This window comes from Diospyros lotus, chromosome 8 (assembly GCF_014633365.1).
Source record: "Diospyros lotus cultivar Yz01 chromosome 8, ASM1463336v1, whole genome shotgun sequence".
NCBI lineage: Eukaryota > Viridiplantae > Streptophyta > Magnoliopsida > Ericales > Ebenaceae > Diospyros > Diospyros lotus.
The window spans coordinates 30,517,192-30,536,749 of NC_068345.1; the positions used below are offsets into that span (position 1 = coordinate 30,517,192).

A 19,558-nucleotide genomic window follows, 5' to 3' on the forward strand; every position below is an offset into this window, starting at 1 on the left:
AAGATTTCACCTTTGCAGACAAAACGACAGATATAAATTCACCCAATAGGCATGCATAGTGCATCAAATTTTCTTTGACCGTCGTTAAAGTTTTGTTTATTCTCTTTTCAAAGATAATAATCATCACTAAAGTTGACACTTAACGGCTACAAGTCTCTGTCTCATCCATTATTAAAGCAGTGTACCCCCCAATGCACATGATGCATGAACACTACCAACCCGCATAAAGACAACACGACCATCATTAGATTAACAACAGTCAATGGTAAAAAAACATAAAAATAAAAGCCATGGAATGGAGGACGTTTATTGATCAGATAGCTATTTATTTTGTTACTCAAATGAAATTTTCAGTTTACAATGACGCTGAATAAATAGCTGCTAGTATAGGTTACAACAGAGAGGCATATTTACCTGCCAAGAGAAGAAAACAAATAAATAAATAAAATAAAAGTTAAAGAAGTTTGGGTTCCGTACAGGCAAAAACATTCAGCAACAATTACTGCAATTGGCGATGTGGGTGGGGGGGCTCATTCCCCACATATCCTGGTGCCGCTTAGGATGTACCCACCAAATGCACTCATCTGCATTTGGGGATGGGTTCTGGATGGAAGGACCTGCATTTTGCCAAAGCCCAACAACGTCACTCCCTAAACTCCTTTATACCCAACCTATAAATTTTGATTACATCGTTGCCAAGAGAAAATCCATAAAGGAGGAGAGAGAGAGAGGGGAGGGGAGAGAGAAGATGAAAAACCAACCAATTCTTCATTAAATATTATCAAAATGATGAATTTCTAATTGTATCATAAACCTATTCATAGGTTGAAATCTTAACTAAACGATAACTAAGCTAACTACAATTATCTCCAGAAAATTAATAAAAGATAAAATTTAAGCAAAATAAGATAAAATCTAAATAACTAAATATCCTAATAATAAAAAACATGAAAATTTAATAATCCTACCCAATATTCCATACCATATAACACATTTGATCTTTTATAGTTGTCTGATAATTTTTCTTTTTTTGAACTTTAATGGGACTTTACTATCACATGACACGCCAAATGGGGAGAAAAGGTGAAAGAAGAAAAGGTAAATATAACAAAAATTCATTAGAAGATCTCACAAACCTGATATTCACGAAGCCAGGGTTCTGAAATTTGCAAACTAACTGCCATTTTCGCGAGTTGTAGATTGTGCATGCAAGTTGCAAGAGGCTGCATTTAAACAGAAGATGAATGGTGAGGGTATTTCTAACATTGAGTTCAACATATTGCACAGGGAATCTGTAGTTCAACAGTTAAAAAGCAACAAACGTAGGAAAGAACTAGTATGTTGCACAACCTCTAGCAATTCGGTAATTAGATAAGTTCCAATAACTTAAAAAAGATCTCGACATGTGGCGAAAGGAATAGAATTTGATTCTACTAATTTTAAACTACTTAAGTATATGATTGTCATCGATACAAACAAATTCACAAGTTCTGAAATAGAAACACACATAATTACCTAATTTGAATTTGTCTATCATTATAATAGCACAATTCAGAGTATCAAGATAACACTGTTATGCCACCTAAGTAACATAATTCCATACTTATTTCCTTTAATAGAGGAAATATGGTAGACAATAGACATCAGGGTTATTCAGTTGTAGAAACAACCCCTGTTTTCAGGAAAACTTTCTTAGAAAACAGAAAATTAGAAGATGAGTTCAAATGAAAAACATTCTCGTTTAGATAACAGAAACTCAACTTCTTTTTTTTCAAACTTACACTACCAACTGGAAGACACCAAAAAGTTGTTTTTTGATATTTTCTTCACAAAATTTGAGTGTGTTTTGTTCACGAACCCAGTTCTCCTTTTAGTACTTTCCTCCATTTAATACTGAGCATACCCCTCACTCAAAAGCCTATATCAATCTCTCTCACTCAAAAGCCTATCTCCTTTGGACTAATCTCTCTCTCTACTCCCTCCCACTGTTCCCTCTCCCTCTACATCATCATCATACTCCTAGATCCCTCATTCTGTGGTCCCTATTCTCATCTCCCTCTATGGCTCTATCACATCCCCTGCTCCTTGTTCTCACTACAGCAAATGAGCTCTTCCTTTTGTCTCCTTTTTATTGTGTTGTAAATCTGTTTCAAAACAAATCTTAGTTCACAACACCACAGAGCTCATAGTTGTGTACTTGTCAGTACGATTATGAAGGAGATATGCTTTTGATTAATCTATTAATTAAAAATTTATTGAACAGAAGTAAATTGGTAAATAACCAAATAATAATAGAGAACAGAAAACATTTGGAGAACAAGTCCTCTGAACAGATTTTCGCATTTTCCACATTTTGTGCACATTGGAAAATAATTTTCTTTATTTTACATTTGAACATGTTTTCTAAATTTTCAGTGGAAGAATGAAACGTAGAGACTTAATAGAAAATTGAAGATGGAAAATTAGAAAATATTTTCTCAAACCAAACAGCCTCTGAAAGTGGAAAACCCTCCATCCATCTACATATGAGAGAAAAACAAAAAATAATAAATATTAATAAATAAATAAAACCAAATGAACACAACCATATTTATTTAAGTATTTCAACCGAAATAGCATCTTTAACATAACTACTGAAGAACTATGCGTGCTGAAGAGTATTATACCCCTTCTGAAATTAGAAACTTAAAACTACTCAATGAGAATATATATGTGTATACATATGAAAATGAAAAAAAAAATGCCTAAAGCAATGCCTCATTAATAAAAGGCACTGTGACGCATCCAGCAATCAAAGTAACATCATCTAAGAGACATAAAGCAGCGAATATATGTATGAAGGGGACAAAAAATGAATAGAAGTTAGTTAAACCAATTGACCTGAATATATTGATGATAAATTGCAAATGGAGCTGAAAAAGATAGAAGAGGGAGGAGTTCTCTGACAATGTTCCAAGCATCCACATCTGGAGCAGCAATTATCAGGCTGCATATAGGAAGTGAGATAAAATTGTTAAATAAGTCAGCCTTTGTAAATTATAAACCAACCCATCTCTTAGATAGCAATCAACCTAGAAAAACCATTTTCTTTCCATATGTTTATGGCTTCTGACGATGCCTTCTCTCCGGCTTTTGGGGTTTTGCATGCTTTGAGAACTGGAGAAGTGGAAGTATTGGGGATAAGATCCAGCATCCCATTTTTAGAAGGGACCAAAGGTCCATCCATGCTTACTGAGCACTGAGATATCATTTCCTGCACAAAACGGTCAGTATACAGTTAGGCAACCATGCAACGATAAGCATGTAAATAATAAGGAAATGTTCCTTACATTTGACTGGCTTTCATGTGTAAATAATAAGGAAATGTTCCTTACATTTGACTGGCTTTCATGTGTAAATAATAAGGAAATGTTCCTTACATTTGACTGGCTTTCAGTGTCACAGACATCTCCAGACTGGCTATTTTGTATAGAAGTTCCATTTTGAGATGACCAAAGGTCAGTGAGTGAACAGCGAACGATCCTGGACCAGAAAGACTAGTAAGCACCTTGAAACCTAATTCAATGTAAACTACTAAGTACCCATGAGCTACTTTAGCAGATATGCAAAAAAGAGGAATGGCAACAACCCTCTCAAAGAGGAAATTGGAAGATCTTAAATAACTACACCTCCAAAAGTAAAAGGTCAAAACCCAACACACCTTCTGCAAGTTTCATTGTTGAAATTGAACATTCTTATTATATCCATAGGATATGGTGTATTTCCAATATATGAATTGCATACATAACCTGTACCTGTTGAGAAAGGCAACATAACCAGACAGTTATTCAGAGCATGCAATAATCAGTCTCTACTATATTTATAACACTTTTGAACATTAAGAACCTTGGGAAAAAGATGCATCTACACACCTAATATTAGGCCTAAACAATTGCCAGGACAGAAAAGACAGAAACAAAGAGTAGTCTCACTCAGGCTACTAAAACTAAACTATCTCAATACGTTGAAAATTTATTCCAGGGGAAAATAGCTCCAGTTTATGGTCATTACAATTACAGAATCAATGTCCATCAACTTTGTAATAAGTTCAGGGGTTGTAACGGGAAGCAACACTACTACAGAATCTACAATAAGAAAGGCCAAAACAGAGTGGAGAAGTATCACAAACAAGAATAAAGCCAACTGCTGAAGAGAGTTCTTTTCTTTGCTGGCTATGAATTGGCAACAACACTATTTGACCATGAACTCCACACACAATAAACCATTTGTGCGTGAAATCAAGATCTAGATGTGAAGTCTTTTATGTAACATGACATGATTTAAAAACTTGGATTGCTCTAAAAATTTTAAGCTTCTCAGCATTGGAATCAATTCCTTAATGGAAGTTGTTGATGGAAAAAAATAATAATATAAGAAGATCGGTTGAATCTCTAACTACCAGCTTAGCCTTTTAGATGAGATGATGGTTAACAATTCAACGTGGTACTAGAATATTTAAATATTTAAATAGTTGTACGTGTTTGGACTAGTTACATCATGAAGCTTGGCCACACGTTAAGGGGAGTATTGAGAGTAAAAATAATAATATAAAAAGATAAATTAACCCTATATCTACCAACTTAAACTTTTAGAAGAGATGGTGGTTAACAATTCAACAAAACCTTCCCAACTACTCAAGCAAAGTGAGATAAATTTTGAACACACACTTTAACAGAACTTCAAGTTGTGCCAACCAAAACATAGCATCATTTGAAAGAGAAATAAGGGTCACTGCTAATAAAACCAAATAACAGACCTCCCAAACGTTCAGCCACAGCACCAGTAAGAATCCCACCAACCATATCCACCACAAGGACATCAGAATGCGCGCTGACATTTGCCATAGAAAGAAGAAGAGATAACGCATCCATCCGCAAGAACCTGAGAATGAAAATTAGAAAATTAGGTAACCTGCAGATTTCAAGATATATCAACAAGCAACCCTGTGCCTAATCAAAAAGGAAATGTATATTTTAATCCAAATACAGGAAACCAATTTTAAGTTTTAATCCATATGTTCATATGAAATTATAATTTAATAATCATCAGACAGAAAATTAACAAAAAATGAACCCTAAAAAAGGATCTGCTGCTTTTCATCAGGAGGACACCTATTTTTTTTATTTTCACTTGGGAAAAACCCCTGCATCCTGAACAGAAGACTCTCTATAAATTAGCTTGGTGCCTCAATTATTAGCTAGAAATACAACCGTCAGACCTGATGCAGGCTTGACCAAATCAACTCCAAAAATATTTCCACCAGACAAACATACATAAATGGAACTGTACAACTGAACATCTGAAAGGAAATAACAGCATTACAAGCAACCAGAACCATCAGTTTTGCAGCCAAATATGTAGCTTGAGGATCAACCTGATTGCAGTATGATGCATAAGCAGTGAACGTAAGCAGCCACACAAAAAGGATGTAAAATGACTCCTTAACTGTGGAGGTGGTTGCAAGTAAGCACAATACAAAAAAAAGTAAGCCAACTTCGAGGGTTAGATTGAAGGTCTAATCAACTAGAATAAGCAGGAAAAAGGGAGAAACAGAGAGAGCAGAGACAGAGAGTACACAAGCACTAATATTTAGATTAAATATGTGCACTATGGAACAATGCAAATTCAATAAGGCCTTTTTTGAAACATAATGAACAAAGGGCAATACACACACACACACACACATGGAGATGATGATAATGCATAGACAAAAAACATGCATCAATATCAGCCAATGCAAATAAAAGTTCAAAGGGAGAGGCACATCCACAATCCCATTAAAAGATAATTCTTCATAGGATCATTTCCACTTACAGGAAAATCTTAAAATTACCATTTATGAAGAAATGAAAGATGTATAAAATAACAAGTGGTGGTATTGTTACCCAATTCTGGCAGGATACTTCTTGAAGTATGCCTCGCATATACTGAAAGGAATAACATACAGCAAGTTAGTGTATAGAAAACAGAAGCACCAAAGAAATTACAGCAATAATTACAGAATAAGTCATCTATCTATAACCCTTCCACTTTTCATCCACAAAAACATTAGTTTTACAAGCTTCTAATGACCTAAAACAAACATTAACTTAATTGTCTACTTCAGGTATTTCCAAAGTGCTACCCTGCATTATCCAAAACATGCAATGTTCATAAAGGTAGCCGTGAGACATGAGGTACCATTATGATTCACAACTCAGCAGATACATTTTTTTATGCCACCAAATCTTTTATCAAAATAATAGGGCGCAGGTCCTAGCAACTATTATAATGTTCTGTAGCCTTCTTTCTATGGAATTCCTAAATAATCATTCAAAAAATTGCCAAGATGGCTGCATATTACCTTCTTGTAAAAGGGCGCCTCAAAAGTACCTTGGGTGCATATTTCTTTTGCTTCTTTAGTCTATATTTCTCCTGCAGCAACAAGATTTCAGTATACATTTACATAGACATTTTCTCCTAGACAAGTTTCAAAGAGAGCCTCACTTGTGAGAATGATGTTTTCTTTTCAAAAGTAGCACTGTTAGCAATGAGAGCTTGAACAATTTCATCCCCACTGATGCCCTTCCTGCCATAAAGCCATATATTAACAAACTTTTTTGTGCAGAAACATATAAGGAAAATAAGATAAAAGATGCATAGCAGAATAATAAAAATATTTATTTATGCATGTGGCTTTTAGCAGGTTGCATGTGGTTTTCAAACATCATTTATGATCTGGTTGAGCCATTTCTGAATCTCATATCTTCCCTAAAATATTTGAAAGCAATCTCAGCAATCTCAGCAATTTTAATGGCAAAGTTGATAGGATACCAGATAGCAAATCCAAACAACAATCAAATATCAATAGTTTCCAATACTTTTCAGCAGAAAACAAGAACAAACCAGGGCATTCGAGAGGCCCTTACTCTCCCAATTCTTCTATCCAAAAACTAGCTACCCTCTCCCTCTTCTTCTCAGCTCTTTATACTGCTCCTCTGCCCCTCTCTAACTGAATTCCCTTGCACATGCAGATTATTCCCTCAGCCTATGGATTACAAAACTACCCCCCATGCGCACATGCTGGTTGTAACAACCTGCATGTGCTAATTCCCTATTCTCCCCTTCATGCTTGCTGGTCTTTGGTAGGTCCGGTACACCGGTGGCCTATCAAAAGTCTCCTCTTCCCATTGAAAACTACAAATAAAAAGATACAACAAGAAGCAGCAAATAAGTAACATATCATTCTTGTCCATAGATACTAGAACTTCAAGATTAAAATATGGGACACAGCAACATTTATATGCGATTCAGAAATGGAGGAAATTGATCCATTACTAGCATATGTGATATATCCTCTTCCTGCTAAGATTTCCAATTTATACAAATACAACAACATATCAAGCCTTAACCCATATAGTAGGATTAAATAAAAATCTTAAGCTCCAAAACTTTACACTTTACACAAATACCTAAATAAAAATCTACTTTTCACCATATCTCTCTGAAGGACAATGCTAATTAATCCAAATATTCCAATCTTCTAAAACATTCACAGCATGTCTTCCAAAATCTTTATATTATCTAAGAAGCATGGTAACCTCTACAAAGGTCACATATCAACGTATCAGACACCCACATTGAACATTGACACTCATCCCTCACTTCCAAGTGTGTGTTATAAACATTTGTCCAAATGTGTCCTTCTCTTTCTATTTCTATTACCCAATTCATAAATATTTAGGTGACACTCATGTTCTAAGAAGCACAAACACTTCCACACTTGTGTTGGACAACACAATCAAACACAACACTCGTCAGGCCCTTCTAAATGCTAACTGTACGCTGGTCCAAACATGTTGGGCATTTTGCAAACACTTGTTGGACTCCTATGCCCATCACAAAATTTTGTGTGCCCCATCAGTTAAACAAATTCAAACCCCTATTATAAGTTTAAAATTATAAGTTGGAATCACTATAGAATAAAAAAAAAAACATATTTATATTAATTAGTCCTCCCTTTTAAGAATCTTATTTACACGTACAATTTATTATTTGATGTCCCTAACTTGTCATGTCCTACTTTTTATATTAAAAAAAAAAAATGGTGCCTGTGTGTCTATCTCATCTACAAACCACATCTTGTGTTGGTATCTGTGCTACTTGGCACGTGTTCGTCGTGGGATCTTAGAACTACTTTATAAGGTTAAAAATATAAGTTAAACATCAATTATTAAGTCCATCTCCAAGGCATGCCCAAAATTCTCGCCAAGCCAAAAAATGAGGAAAATGCTGAAATTCATCTCCAACCCACCTCTTTATCTGTCTTGTCACTCCCCAAAATTTGGCAGAGCTTCAAATGGCACCCTAGAGATGAGGAGCCAAAATTTGCACCCTATTGCATTTTGTATGTATTGAAGTATTGGGTGAATTATATTTTGTGTATTTGATTATTAATTTTTTATATACGTGTATTTGATTATACATTTCTTTATATGCAAATATTTGATTATTTTGTGTATTTGATTATATATTTTGTGTATGCATGTATTTAATTATTTTATGTACTTGATTATTCATTTTGCGCGTATTTAATTATTAATTATCTGTATGTGTGTATCTCATTATTTTAATGTAATGTGTGTGTGTATCTGTTTATATGTGTATGTGTGTATTTGATTATTAATTATGTGTATTTGATTCATTTTGTGTATCATCTTTTTCTACATGTTTCAATATAATGTTTTGAAACTGATCCTAAAAACGAATGTCAAAGTTACTCAATTAGATTATTTAATGTTGTATTTAAAATAATAATTATTGTATCACAAGGAGAGTATTTATTTTTGTGATTTTTTAGGCAATTTGACCAATTAAATTTTGAATTATGGAAATATTTCAAATAATTTTGTTAAATAATCGCTTTTAAAACATATTAGTAAATTTATTTACAAATACATTAAATATTATAAAAAGTCTAATACCGTCATATTTATTATTAAATTATCAAATAAATAATAAATTTTTATAGTAATAAAAATTATAAGTGAGATAAATTAAATAGAGTTGAAATTTCTTAATAAATAAGTAGGATAGGGAGTGAAATAGAGAGGAGAATAAAGCGTGTGTATGGAGCACGCACAGTTTTTTAAACAAAATCAAAATAAGGGAGTGAATTGTTTAAAATATAATAGGGAGTGAGATAGAGAGGAGGGTTGGAGATGGCCTAAGACAAACAATCTACCTCACTTAAATTTGTCACTTCAAAATCTTAATTCCAAAACTTTTTATTATAAAGTTCTTTGGACATATACTAAGATTTGTCATCACAATTATTCCCAATATATTGCAGAATCCATTATTTTTTATGTGTATGTGTAATATGTATAATTTATTAATTAAATGTTCCCTGCCTTTATCCACATCTATGCTTCTTAGCATATTATCCCTCTTAGGTGTAGAACCCTAGTATGGATGTCCTTCATTGTTGCAAGCAAATATAAGAGTAAAAAAACAAATGGAAAGCCAAACAACCATTCTCATGTGTTTCCACGCTTGGATCAATTATAAATTAATATATTATGATGCAGTCAAACACCATCCCACAAGTACTATATATAAAATGCAAGAAACACAGAATCCAATCATATAGCATGCCATCCAGTTGGCATTAACAAAATTTTTCATTGTTTCTGACTTCTACAGATGATTCCATAACTGAAATTACAACTGAGGTGTCCTCATAATGATCTCCTCACTGTTAAATAAGATATGGATTAGATAATGTGCGACTCTAAATGCTTGTATAAATTGTGATGTTCAAAACCATCAATAATGTATCTTACTCAACGACAACAAAAACATCAATAACACAAATGACATATGCCAGCAAAACCACCAGTGATATATTTGTAAATTTCCAAATCTTTAGGTTTGTATAAAATGTGATGTCAAAAATGTGATCATCAATTGAAAATGGTGGATAACATTCTAACCTTCGTAATTCATCTATATCTTCACCAGTAAGACTTTGGGCGGTATTATTATCAACTAACACTCGGTTGTCTTTGGACTCTTCTTTTATTTGGCAATCCTCTTTTTCTTGAGTGCCATTGCCTGATAAAGAAAATTCAGCTAAAATTAGATCACACATTTGGCAAATATCTTGTGAATAAGAAAGAGGATCACTACTCACGACTACACAATAAAATTGTCCATTTACAAAAGTAACAATCGAAATGATGCTTAAGGGAAAAAAAGAAATGCAAAGTAAACATACGTCTAATGTTGAAGCCCAACATATCAAATCCTGGCATTAAATTTGAAATACAAAAAAAAAAAATATGCGTAACTTTACAGAATCTCAATTACAAGAGCATGACATGTGAATTGCTTCTTCCATAATTATGACGATACGAGTGACAGTACCAGGCCTGGCCCTGAACAGGGGCAGTCAATGCAATTGCCCTGAGCCCATTATTCAGGGGGGCCCAAAATATTTTCAGTAAGTATTATATTATATTATTATAATTATTAATTGATTTAATATTTAAAAAAAAAAAAGACCATGTTCTGCTCCTCAAGAAGAAGGCCCTGAAGTCCATTTAGTGCACTGTTGGGCAGACTTCAAGTCCACTGAAGGCCAGCAGACTTCAAGTCCACTCAGTGCTAGGCGGACTCTACAACTCCGCTGATCTAAAATTCTAAGTTGATTCTTCTGCTTAGTGCCAGTCCTAAATTTTTTAGGGCCCAAGGCAAAAGTAAAAATTAGGTCCCCATATATATATATATTTAAACTTAGTGATAAACTCACTCTTATTTTTCAACCAAGATCTAACCTGTCCAAATTAATTAAAAATTTAACATTCAAGCCAAATAAATTGTATCGATTCAAACTTCAATATATTAAAATTTAGAATAAAAGGCTACAATATATAAATAAGATAAATACTTATAACAATTCAATAAGTTCTTTTTCATCTAGCAAAAAAAAAAAATTCTCTACGTGCTGAATAGCTGAAACAAAACAACATTAATCTATTTGAAATCCCTTTGCATCATTAGCGTTAGCAACCAGCAAAACAAAAATGTCTTTACATCCTCAATAGCCAAAGCAAACTGCAGCAGCTTACTTGAATCTCTTTGCATCCTTAGCAACCAGCAAAACAAAAATGTATTTTCTTCCTCAATAGCCAAAGCAAACAACAGCAGCCTACTTGAAATCCCTTTGCATCCTTAGCAATCGGCAAAATATCATCACCACTTGCAAGATAAGGTGAAAAACAACAAAATCACAACTAAAAAAGTATTATTTAAATAATTTTCTTCTTGCATTTTGAGAAGCAAAATCCTCAATGATGCTTTCAAATTCAAGCTTTTCTAACATCTCCTTTTCAATGGATAATATTGCTAGCCCATTTAGCCTTTCTTGCGACATGGTAGACCTTAAGTAAGATTTCAATAATTTTAATTTAGAAAAGCTTTTTTCTACAGATGCTACAGTCACAGGTACAGTCAATAGTATTCTATAGGCAATCAAAACATTTGGAAAATAGTCCATATCTTTTACAAACTCTACAATTTCAAGTGTTGTGTTTACTGCTGATGGTAAAAGATATTACAGTACCTGTAACTCTGAAAACAAATCACTTGCATCAACATCAAAAGACTCGCCATTTCTTAAAGTAGTTTCAAGCATTCACACAACAATTTTTCAATTCCTCGTCGCCCAATGAAGTTAACTTCTTAGAATTAAACAAGAACCCAAAAATACCATCATATGTTTGCAATTGTTCAAATTTACTCCTTAATGAAAAAAGAGTCATTTCCATTACACAGATGAAATAATTGACTCTAAATGATTCTTCAACTGATTGTACTGTCTCATCATTGGCATTCTCATCAAATTGTTTCTTTCTATGACTTTGACGTTTTTTAGGAAATTCAAGTTCAATCCCCATATCACAAGCAATAGTTTTAGCTTCAATCATAGCATATGCAAATCCATTTTCTTTATAATTCTCAAAAAAAGAAATGAGCCCTTCCAAATTTTTAAAAGCAGCATCAATGCAAATATCTTTAGATTGTAACTTTTTACTGACTAAGTTAATTTTCAACAAAATATCATGCCAAATAGCCATGCCTAATAAAAACTCAAAATTTTTCAGTTCAAGTGTTGCTAAACTTTCAGCTTCGTTTTTTGTTTTAACATCTTCACTAGTTTCTGCTACTTTAAATAAAGCTTCTTTTATTTGAGCAGCTTGGGATCTTATTGCTTTAACACTCTCTACACGACTTTCCCAATGTATAGTTGACAATGTTTTGAGAGTTAAACCATCTACATGATCTTGTAAAATTTTCCAACGCTTTGTAGAATTAGCAAAAACACAATAAATGCGTTAAACCACCCCAATAAAGGATTTCACTTTCACACAACAGTTTGCCATATCACATAATGTTAAATTAAGAGAATGACAACCACATGGCATGAACAAAGCTCTAGGATTTATTTCAAGTAATCTTCTTTGTACACCTTGATGTTTTCCTTTCATATTAGAGCCATTATCATAACCCTGTCCTCTAACATCATCAATTTTAAGACTAAGGGACTCTAGGACAAATTGCCATTCATTAAAAAGTCTTAATCTTGATGTATCTTTCACAATTAAAAACTCTAAAAAGTACTCTTCTATTTTCACTAGACTCCTTAACACATCCACACACTGTATTATCAAAGTCATTTGTTCCTTGTGACTTGAATCAGGAGTGCAATCAAGTATCACTGAAAAATATTTTGCTTGTTTGATTTTCTCAATGATTGCACTTCTGACTTTTGAAGCCAGCAAAGCTATCAGCCCATTTTGAATCTTATGGCTTAGATAGTGATAGTGAATCTCATCATTTTGAATTCGTCGAAAATGTTCTCGCATTATTGGATCAAATTTAGCAACCATTTCCAATATACCTAAAAAATTACCATTATTTTCTTCATAAATTCTCTCTTTTGTTCCAAGGAATACAATATTATTTTTAGCAAGACATTTGACAATAGAAATTATTCTTACCAAAACATGTTTCTAGTGTTCCTTCTCTCTCCTAATTTGTTCTTGTATGCCTTTATCAATTGTTTCATTTTTTTTCAATCTGTTATGTAATTCAATCTAAGAACTCATGTTAGTTATGTGTTCAATGTAGTTTTCATGTTGTTTAAGCCTCTCACTAAGATGTTTCTAATCTCTAAGTCCTTCGTTTGCTAATTGGCTTATACAACACATTGTCTTAATCAACTTAAAGCAAAAACAAAATACTTTATCCAATTCCTTTGAGTATACTAGCCATTTTCTGTCATGAGTCTCTCCATTTGATAACTTTCTCATGTAATAAGTTGAGGAAAAATGTCTAAAGTTTTCATCCTTGGGAAATTTGATATTATTATCTCTTGCAGGACCTTTTTCCACAAGTAAAGCTCTCATTTTTTTATCTAAATTATCCCAAATTCTAAGATAAAAAATGTTTAAAGGAAAACTTGGTTCTACACCCTCAGGTTCAGTGTCTTCATTATTACAAAAATGATCAAAATCTTCATTCTCAACATGTTCATCTTCACCTACCTGTGCATTAAAATCATTCTCGATTCCTACCAATTCTTCCACATGATTTTGTTGTTCAGATTCATTGACTAAATCATTATCAACTCCTACAATTCTTCAACATGATTTTGCTGCTTAGATTCATTGACTAAATCTTCAGTTGAGTTATCAAGTGAACTACTTGTTTTGTTTTGAAAAAATTTATCTAGAGCTCCCTTTTGAGATTGAGTTAATTCTTCTCTCTGTCTTTTTCTTTTTTGACTTCCAGATGGGTGTTTCTTACTAAGCATTGTTACTTGAAAATAGAAACAATACAAGGAAAGCCAATGCAATTTTAATACTTTAAAGAATAAACAAAAGAACAACATAACATGGAATTTGAGAAATCCCCCTCCACAGAAAGTTCACAAAGATCAACTTAGAATCTTAGATCAACGGACCTGAAGAATGAAGAGTCTGCCCAGCAGTAAGCGGACTTGAAGTCCGTTGGCCTTCAGTGGACTTGAAGTCCGCCTAGCACTGCTGGGCGTTCTTCTTCTTGAGGAGCGAAACAGGGTCTTTTTAAAAAAAAATATTAAATCAATTAATAATTATAATAATATAATATAATACTTACTGAAAATATTTTGGGCCCCCCTGAATAATGGCCCAGGGCAATCGCACTGACTGCCCCTGTTCAGGGCCAGGCCTAGTGCTGGGCAGACTCTTCATTCTTCAAATCCGTTGATCTAAGATTCTAAGTTGATCCTTGTGAACTTTCTGTGGAGGGGGATTTCTCAAAGGGAATTTCTCAAATTCCAGGTTATGTTGTTCTTTGTTTATTCTTTGAAATATTAAAATTGCATTGGCTTTCCTTGTATTGCTTCTGTTATCAAGTAACAATGCTTAGTAAGAAACACTCATTTGGAAGTCAAAAAAGAAAAAGAAAAAGACAAAGAGAATAATTAACTCAATCTCAAAAGAGAGCTCTGGATAATTTTTTTCAAAACAAAACAAATAGTTCACTTGATAACTCAACTAAAGATTTAGTCAATGGATCTGAGCAGCAAAATCCTGTTGAAGAATTTGTAGGAATTGATAATGATTTAGTCAATGAATCTGAACAACAAAATCATGTGGAAGAATTAGTAGGAATTGAGAATGATTTTAATGCATAGGTAGGTGACTTAGGTGAAGATGAACATGTTGAGAATGAAAATTTTAATCATCTTTGTAATAATGAAGACACTGAACCTGGGGGTGTAGAACAAAGTTTTCCTTTAAACATTTTTTATCCTAGAATTTGGGATAATCTAGATGAAAAAATGAGAGCTTTACTTGTGGAAAAAGGTCCTACAAGAGATAATAATATCAAATTTCCCAGAGATGAAAGCTTTAGACATTTTTCCTCAACTTATTACATGAGAAAGTTACCAAATGGAGAGACTCATGATAGAAAATGGCTAGTATTACTCAAAGGAATTGGATAAGGTATTTTGTTTTTGCTGTAAGTTATTTAACACTAGTGAACTAAAACGCGACTTAGGCGGCCACTGGCCGCCACGATTATGGCCAAATCGGCCACCTTAGGCGCCAGCCTGGCTAATCGATACCGGGCGGCGCCTAGGCGGCCAAGGCGGAAGCCTAGCCGGGTGAACCGCCTGGCCGATTATATTCGACCGCCTGGCCGATTATATTCGACCGCCTAGGCCGCATGAATCGATTTAGTATAAATTTATTAGGGTTTTTGTTTCCCCTTACCTGTTACCCCTTCTCTCTCGTCAATTTCCCCTTGTCTCTCGCGCGCACCGCCACTGTCTCTTGCAGTTGCAGAGTCGCCTTTCTCGTGCTCCTGCACCGCCACTGATTTCCCCTTCTCTCGTGCTGCTTGTTGTTGCGTGTTGCCTCTTTTGTTTTCTTTTTGTTTTTTAATTTAGGATTTATGTTAATATTTGATTATTTGTTATTCACTTATTTAAATATTTATTAATTATTATTATTAATGTTTTAAAAAATTTAATGTCATTCCATTATTGTTGTATTATTGGTTTATGTTGCATTATTGATACTTTTCAACTTTGATTTAATTGAAAATAACATCAAATTACATCACAAAATTAAAAAAAAAAAAAAAAACAGTTTTCCTAGGCCCCGCCTAGGCGCTAGGCCCCAGCCTAGCGCTCAACTAGCGCCTAGCGCCTAGCGCCTTTTAGAACACTGTTTAAGACAATGTGTCGTAGAAGCCAATTAGCAAACGAAGGACTTAGAGATTGGAAACATCTTAGTGCGAGGCTTAAACAACATGAAAACAGCATTGAACACATAACTAACATGAGTTCTTGGATTGAATTACATAACAGATTGAAAAAAAATGAAACCATTGATAAAGGCATACAAGAACAAATTAGGAGAGAGAAGGAACACTGGAAACATATTTTGGTAAGAATAATTTATGTTGTCAAATGTCTTGCTAAAAATAATATTGTACTCCGTGGAACAAAAGAGAGAATTTATAAAGAAAATAATGGTAATTTTTTAGGTATATTGGAAATAGTTGTTAAATTTGATCCAATAATGCGAAAACATTTTCGACGAATTCAAAATAATGAGATTCACTATCACTATCTAAGCCATAAAATTCAAAATGAGCTGATAGCTTTGCAGGCTTCAAAAGTCAAGAGTGCAATCATTGAGAAAATCAAACAAGCAAAATATTTTTCAGTGATACTTGATTGCACTCCTGATTCAAGTTACAAAAAACCAATGACTTTGATAATACGGTGTGTGGATGTGTCAAGGAGTCTAGTGAAAATAGAAGAGTACTTTTTAGAGTTTTTAGTTGTGAAAGATACATCAGGATTAAGACTTTTTAATGAATTGCAATCTGTCCTAGAGTCCCTTAGTCTTAAAATTGATGATGTTAGAGGACAGGGTTATGATAATGGCTCTAATATGAAAGGAAAACATCAAGGTGTACAAAGAAGATTACTTGAAATAAATCCTAGAGCTTTGTTCATGCCATGTGGTTGTCATTTTCTTAATTTAACACTATGTGATATGGCAAACTGTTGTGTGAAAGTGAAATCCATTATTGGGGTGGTTTAACGCATTTATTGTGCTTTTGCTAATTCTACAAAGCGTTGAAAAATTTTACAAGATTATGTAGATGGTTTAACTCTCAAAACATTGTTAATTACACGTTGGGAGAGTCGTGTAGAGAGTGTTAAAGCAATAAGATCCCAAGCTGCTCAAATAAAAGAAGCTTTATTTAAAGTAGCAGAAACTCATGAAGATGCTAAAACAAAAAGTGAAGCTGAAAGTTTAGCAACACAAGAACTGGAAAATTTTGAGTTTTTATTAGGCATGGTTATTTGGCATGATATTTTGTTGAAAATTAACTTAGTCAGCAAAAAGTTACAATCTAAAGATATGTGCATGGATGCTGCTTTAAAAAATTTGGAAGGGCTCATTTCTTTTTTTTAGAATTATAGAGAAAATGGATTTGCAACTACTATGATTGAAGCTAAAACTATTGCTTGTGATATGGGGATTGAACCTGAATTTCCTAAAAAACGTCAAAGTCATAGAAAGAAACAATTTGATGAGAATGTCAATGATGAGACAGTACAATCAGTTGAAGAATCATATAGAGTCAATTATTTCATCTGTGCAGTGGATATGGCTCTTTCTTCATTAAGCAGTAGATTTGAACAAATGCAAACATATGATGGTATTTTTGGGTTCTTGTTTAATTCAAAGAAGTTAACTTCATTGGGCAATGAGGAATTGAAAAACTGTTGTGTGAAGCTTGAAACTACTTTAAGAAATAGCGAGTCTTCTAATGTTGATGCAAGTGATTTGTTTTCAGAGTTACAGGTGTTGCAATATTTTTTAGCATCAGCAGTAAACACAACACTTGAAATTGTAGAGTTTGTAAAAGATATGGACTGTTTTCCAAATGTTTTGATTGCCTACAGAATACTATTGAGTGTATTTGTGACTGTAGCATCTGCAGAAAAAAAATTTCTAAATTAAAATTATTGAAATCTTACTTAAGGTCTACCATGTCACAAGAAAGGCTAAATGGGCTAGCAATACTATCCATTGAAAAGGAGATGTTAGAAAAGCTTGAATTTGAAAGCATCATTGAGGATTTTGCTTCTCAAAATGCAAGAAGAAAATCATTTAAATAATACTTTTTTAGTTGTGATTTTGTTGTTTTTCACCTTATCTTGCAAGTGGTGATGATATTTTGTCGATTGCTAAGTATGCAAAGGGATTTCAAGTAGGCTGTTGTTGTTTGCTTTGGCTATTGAGGAAGAAAATACATTTTTGTTTTGCTGGTTGCTGAGGATGCAAAGAGATTCAAGTAAGCTGCTGCAGTTTGCTTTGGCTATTGAGGATGTAAAGACATTTTTGTTTTGCTGCTTACTAACGCTAAGGATGCAAAGGGATTTCAAATAGATTGATGTTGTTTTGCTTCAGCTATTCAGCATGTCGAGAATTTTTTTTTTTTTTTTTTTGCTAGATGAAAAGGAATTTATCTTGCTGGATGAAAAAGAATTTATTGAATTATTATAAGTATTTATCTTGTTTATATATTGTAGCCTTTTATTCTAAATTTTAATATATTGAAGTTTGAATCGATACAATTTATTTGACTTGAATGTTAAAGTTTTAGTTAATTTGGACAGGTTAGATCTTGGTTGAAAAATAAGAGTGAGTTCATCACTAAGTTTAAATATATATATATATGGGGCGTAATTTTTACTTTTGCCCTGAGCCCTAAAAAATTCAGGACCAACACTGCACAGTACAAAATGAAAGAACACTAACTTGCATGACTAACATTGATAATATGTCCAATAGACGTAAAGGCTCCATCTTTTTTTTTAGCATAAACCAATAGGAAGAGCGCTTAAATCACTACTTTCCGTGCTCAAAATCAACTCTTTTCCGAAGTGGCATAACAGTGGACAAGCAAAGCAACGAAAAGAAAGCAGGAAGTGAAGAATGAAACAGACCTTCAGTAGTCGGAAGAACTCGAGACAAGTACGGGCCTTCCTCTCCGTTCTCAACTTGAAATAGAGAACCGAAAGGACAACCAATCAGTGGCTGAAGAGAACACTTATTCTTACCAATCTGCAAAGTCCTGCAATTACGTTCAGTATTTCAATCTTAAACTACTGGGCTCCTATATACGTACATACATACACGTTTAGAGATACTCACGAGGCGGGGGTGAGACGTGCGAAAACCAGCCGATCGCCATCATTGACGTCAAGCAATACACTGCAACCTTCCCAGGTAATCCTAGGGTTCCGATTCGAGTCTTCTTCTTCGAGTTTGCAGTTCTGTAGCATCTCTGATTTTTCCTTGCTTGGTCGCTTCGAAACAGAAAATCAAATAACTTTACTCTCTGTGCGTGTGCGTGTTAACATAAACCCGATTGAGAAAGAAGTTAATGAAAGAGCACGAGTAAGGAAAAACCCTTGAAAAGCCCTAAATCGGAACAGAGCAGGGAGAGAGTCTTAGTGGGCGGGTCTGAAGGAAACCCGAAGGTCCAGTCCACATTTTTTGACTTATCCGTGGGTCTCAGCCCGCGAAAATGAAAATGGGCCGAACCCAGCCCATTCTATTTATGGAAAAATAGAATGGATTTGGAATGTGTGTCCTTGCAAACCCAAGAATCCCACCGTGGTCGTGCTCACAAGCTTTAGTTTTACAGTTAAATGCTTGTTGGGTTGGGGGCAGTGGAATTGTTTTAATAATACCAATAGCAAGGGCGGATCCAGGAATTTAGGTTTGGGAGGAGAGGTGAAATTTAAAAAATTAATGTAATAAAATTTTTATATAATCAAAAAGTCAGTATAATAAATTTTTATTAAACTTGTGCTCGACGAGATTTTAAAACAAAAAATTCATTAAACTTATGCTAAATTGATTTTGCTCAATATGAATTGAAATACTTT

General features: G+C 33.8%; 1 protein-coding gene across 4 annotated transcripts; it reads right to left on the minus strand.

Annotated features, from left to right (window-relative positions):
* Positions 1-276: 276 nt before the first annotated feature.
* LOC127808093 (uncharacterized) lies at positions 277-19,067 on the minus strand. 4 transcript variants are annotated; one of them, XM_052346454.1, is made up of 13 exons: positions 18,819-19,067; positions 18,611-18,738; positions 10,014-10,134; positions 6,526-6,607; positions 6,383-6,453; positions 5,925-5,966; positions 4,796-4,920; positions 3,701-3,794; positions 3,330-3,522; positions 3,072-3,253; positions 2,881-2,986; positions 1,137-1,223; positions 277-617 (listed from the first exon to the last, which is right to left on the minus strand). In XM_052346454.1, the coding sequence occupies exons 1-13, from the start codon at positions 18,947-18,949 to the stop codon at positions 531-533; spliced, it is 1,449 nt and encodes a 482-aa protein (XP_052202414.1). In that variant the 5' UTR covers positions 18,950-19,067; the 3' UTR covers positions 277-530. The 4 variants fall into 4 exon arrangements, with proteins under 4 accessions (XP_052202414.1, XP_052202415.1, XP_052202417.1 ...); XM_052346455.1 differs by having other exon boundaries at positions 3,375-3,522; positions 18,819-19,066; XM_052346457.1 differs by having other exon boundaries at positions 3,420-3,522; positions 18,819-19,065.
* Between the last annotated feature and the right edge of the window lie 491 nt (positions 19,068-19,558).

What these genes read in the sequence shown, in the direction of transcription:
- LOC127808093 (XM_052346454.1), bottom strand. Translation starts at nt 18,949, where the DNA reads ATGCTACAGAACTGCAAACTCGAAGAAGAAGACTCGAATCGGAACCCT. An exon ending in AGGCGCCCTTTTACAAGAAG is followed by an intron (nt 5,967 to 6,382) that starts GTAATATGCAGC and finishes TATTCCTTTCAG; the next exon opens with TATATGCGAGGCATACTTCA. An exon ending in AAGTATCCTGCCAGAATTGG is followed by an intron (nt 4,921 to 5,924) that starts GTAACAATACCA and finishes TTTCATTCTCAG; the next exon opens with GTTCTTGCGGATGGATGCGT.